The 3,731-nt window shown below is 38.7% G+C and overlaps 1 protein-coding gene across 1 annotated transcript; it reads left to right on the top strand.

Moving 5' to 3' along the window:
* Positions 1-854: 854 nt before the first annotated feature.
* LOC110528332 (green-sensitive opsin-2-like) lies at positions 855-3,110 on the top strand. The gene is made up of 5 exons (XM_021610317.3): positions 855-1,218; positions 1,357-1,525; positions 1,661-1,826; positions 1,934-2,173; positions 2,401-3,110. The coding sequence occupies exons 1-5, from the start codon at positions 855-857 to the stop codon at positions 2,500-2,502; spliced, it is 1,041 nt and encodes a 346-aa protein (XP_021465992.3). The 3' UTR covers positions 2,503-3,110.
* The last annotated feature ends 621 nt before the right edge of the window (positions 3,111-3,731 follow it).

A 3,731-nucleotide genomic window follows, 5' to 3' on the forward strand; every position in this document is an offset into this window, starting at 1 on the left:
GGGAGTAGTACACAGCGTTGTACGAGATCTTTAGTTTCTTGGCAATTTCTCACAGAGAATAGCTTTCATTTTTCAGAACAAGAATAGACTGATGAGTTTCAGAAGAAAGTTCTTTGTTTCTAGCCATTTTGAGCCTGCAATTCGAACCCACATATGCTGATGCTCCAGATACTCAACTAGTTTAATGAAGGCCAGTTTTATTGCTTCTTTAATCAGCAGAACAGTTTTCAGCTGTGCTAACATAAGTGCTAAAGGGTTTTCTAATGATCAATTAGCCTTTTTCCATAAAAACAATATCTACACTATATTTCTTATCAATTTGATGTTATTTTAATGGATGAGAATTTGCTTATCTTTCAAAAACAAGGACATTCCTAAGTAACCCCAAACTATTTCTGTATTTTATTTTCAATAAATTAGCAGACATTTAAAAAAAAACTTATTTTCACTTTGTCATTATGGGGTCTTGTGTGTGGATGGGTGAGAAAATAAATATTTAGAATTCCGTCTGTTGTACAATAAAATGTGGAATAAGTTATTGTGTATGAATGCTTTCTGAAGGCACTGTAGTTGCTAGCAGGTGTAAATAAAACTAGGTCAGTGTGATAATCTTTATTCTTTAATTAGTTTAATTAGATTATTTAGTCACAATAAGCCCTTTCCTTTATCTGAGGTTAAGATCAATTAACAAATTAGTTCCTAAGCCATTTTAGCCAATTTTAGACCCAATGACATAGGGACCCAAAATGATATAAACCCCCCTACCTGGACAACCTAGCACAGGCAAGGTTGACAGCCAGATCAGATCTCAGCTTGTCTTTCTCTTGCATTCGTTGGATATCCACTGAGCGAAGATGCAAAATGGCACGGAAGGAAGCAACTTCTACATCCCCATGTCCAACAGGACTGGGCTTGTAAGGAGTCCTTTTCTATACCAACAGTACTACTTGGCGCCTCCATGGCAATACTATTGTCTTGCTGTCTATGTATTCTTTCTGATTTGTTTTGGATTCCCCATCAACGGTCTGACCCTGTATGTCACAGCCACAAACAAGAAGCTCCGGCAACCCCTTAACTTCATCCTGGTCAACTTGGCTGCAGCTGGAATGATAATGGTCCTCTTTGGATTCACCATCACCATCACATCTGCTCTTAATGGCTACTTCATCTTTGGGCCAATGGGCTGTGCTATTGAGGGCTTCATGGCTACACTTGGAGGTAAGAAATAAAACAAATACAAGGGAATCTACTTCAGTTTAACCTGATTTAAAATAATGTAAAGTACTCAAAGTTAGGACTGAAATAAATCAATTTGATTTGAAATAAATGACTTCAGATTGTGGTTTCATTCTCCAGGTGAGGTTGCCCTGTGGTCTCTGGTAGTGCTGGCTGTCGAGAGATACATTGTGGTCTGCAAGCCCATGGGCAGCTTCACGTTCACTTCCACCCATGCTGGTGCTGGTGTGGCATTCACCTGGATAGCTGCTATGGCTTGTGCTGCTCCCCCACTTGTTGGCTGGTCCAGGTAAGCTGTAACCAGCGTAGAAACATTAAAGTAACATAAAATGTCATTCACATGCTATTCAAGTCATGCTCCATCCACCACCAATCCTACTCACTCACACACAATGATAATATTGTGCGTTTCTATTTATCTTAGGTACATCCCAGAGGGCATGCAATGCTCATGTGGACCTGACTACTACACCTTGGCCGAAGGCTTCAACAATGAATCATATGTGATCTACATGTTTACCTGTCACTTCATCATCCCAGTCTGTATGATCGCCTTCACTTATGGAAGTCTTGTCCTGACAGTCAAGGCGGTAAGTGACTTATTACACAAACAACATTTATCAAGCTGTTCCACATAGTGTACATAGTACAAAAGGATAGTTCTCCACTCTAATGTCTTGATTATCTTCATTTTCAGGCTGCAGCTTCCCAGCAGGACTCAGCATCTACCCAGAAAGCTGAGAAGGAAGTGACACGTATGTGTGTCCTGATGGTTTGTGGTTTCATGATCGCCTGGACCCCCTATGCCAGCCTTGCTGCCTACATCTTCTTCAACAAAGGAATTGCCTTCAGTGCCCAGTCCATGGCTATACCTGCCTTCTTCTCCAAGAGCTCAGCTTTGTTCAACCCCATTATCTATGTTCTGATGAACAAACAGGTTGGTAACAGACATTTTTTTTCTCTACTTGGAACACTGAGTTTGACCTTGCAGCATTAGAATAGATTTTTTGTTAAATGTATTTTGACTTGTCATGAACATTGCTTTTCATTCTTTATACATGTTTTACATGTTCTACTTACTCTTTGAGTTTGACCTAGCAGCAACATATTATATTGTTTGTTTAATATGTTATGCTCATTGCTTTTCATTATTTTCCCTCCCAGTTCCGTGGCTGCATGCTGGCTGCTGTAGGGATGAAAGCAGAAGAAGATGAGACGTCTGTGTCAGCAAGCAAGACAGAAGTTTCTTCTGTGGGACCTGCATAGAGACTTTCCCTCATCCTGCACTTCCTGTCCTCTGATTTCTACCCTTGTCTAATTCTGTACAATACATGGACTGTTTTTCAAGACTTCTACGAATTGAACATTATGTGCTGATTATTTAATTTACTCGTAGCAATTGGACTCCATAACAAACTCAAGAACAGCATTTTGCTGCATAGATTCCTAAAATGAACTGATGTAAACAGTTTTCATTCTAAGTTTACTGCAGGTTGTGACAGAATCAGGCCAGTGTATTGACATCTAATAAAAAAACAATTTATTGTTCTCTTTGCTCTCACCTCAGTCAAGAGACAACTTCCCAACTGGAGGGCTATAATTTACGATGGTAACATCTAAAGGCAAGCTCAACAATAAGACACAACCTAGTTTCTACAGTTCATAAGGAACACGAGATATCACGCAAAACCTCTCTTCACTAACACTGCGTCATTCTCCACGGTGTCACTCAATGTAGTTGAGATTGGATCACGAGATTGTATTTTTATGTTATTGTGAGGATAGCAATTATTTTGCTGGCATGTGTCATCATTTAATGTAAATATTTTATAAATAACAAACAATTGTGGTACTAGATAAATAAATGCATGCATAACAAATACTTCTTTGTTGTTGTGATATTCATTTGACAACTGATTTCCAATCCTACCTTCATTCATGTCCAGTGGGTAGTAAGGGGAGAGTTGAGCCATTTTTTTGCATTCAGCATCACTCCATTAGGAAAATCACAGTTTTCTACATATATTTTGTAATGTTGTGTATCCCTGGAAATAATCAGGATTTATGTACAAATTACAATTTTGAAGACATAGCTTGTCCAAAAACATTGGTCTCTTGGCAGTTTTTTAGCCGCGAGAAATTTCTCAACTTAATTAAGTATTATCACTACCTTTTTGTAACCATATCTATATTTATTTCCCAAACACAATTCAACCCAATCACAATAACTTTGTTACAGAGGTTTAACACCTAACAAACACTTTGTACATTTTTAAAACACTTATAACGTAGTCCAGGCCCTGTTGCTACAGTACCTCATATATCAGCGATAATGGCTGGGATGAAAACACTTACCCCATGGCCAATGGCGCAATTTACCCGAAGGCCAAAAATTTGACTATACAGTGCCTTGCGAAAGTATTCGGCCCCCTTGAACTTTGCGACCTTTTGCCACATTTCAGGCTTCAAACATACAGATATAAAACTGTATTTTT

Source organism: Oncorhynchus mykiss, chromosome 7 (genome assembly GCF_057628025.1).
Source record: "Oncorhynchus mykiss isolate SJ-2025 chromosome 7, ASM5762802v1, whole genome shotgun sequence".
NCBI classification, from domain to species: domain Eukaryota; kingdom Metazoa; phylum Chordata; class Actinopteri; order Salmoniformes; family Salmonidae; genus Oncorhynchus; species Oncorhynchus mykiss.

Coding starts and splice junctions, on each gene's coding strand:
- LOC110528332 (XM_021610317.3), top strand. CDS start 855: ATGCAAAATGGCACGGAAGGAAGCAACTTCTACATCCCCATGTCCAAC. Junction 1,526..1,660: donor CCACTTGTTGGCTGGTCCAG/GTAAGCTGTAAC, acceptor TATTTATCTTAG/GTACATCCCAGAGGGCATGC. Junction 1,827..1,933: donor TTGTCCTGACAGTCAAGGCG/GTAAGTGACTTA, acceptor CTTCATTTTCAG/GCTGCAGCTTCCCAGCAGGA.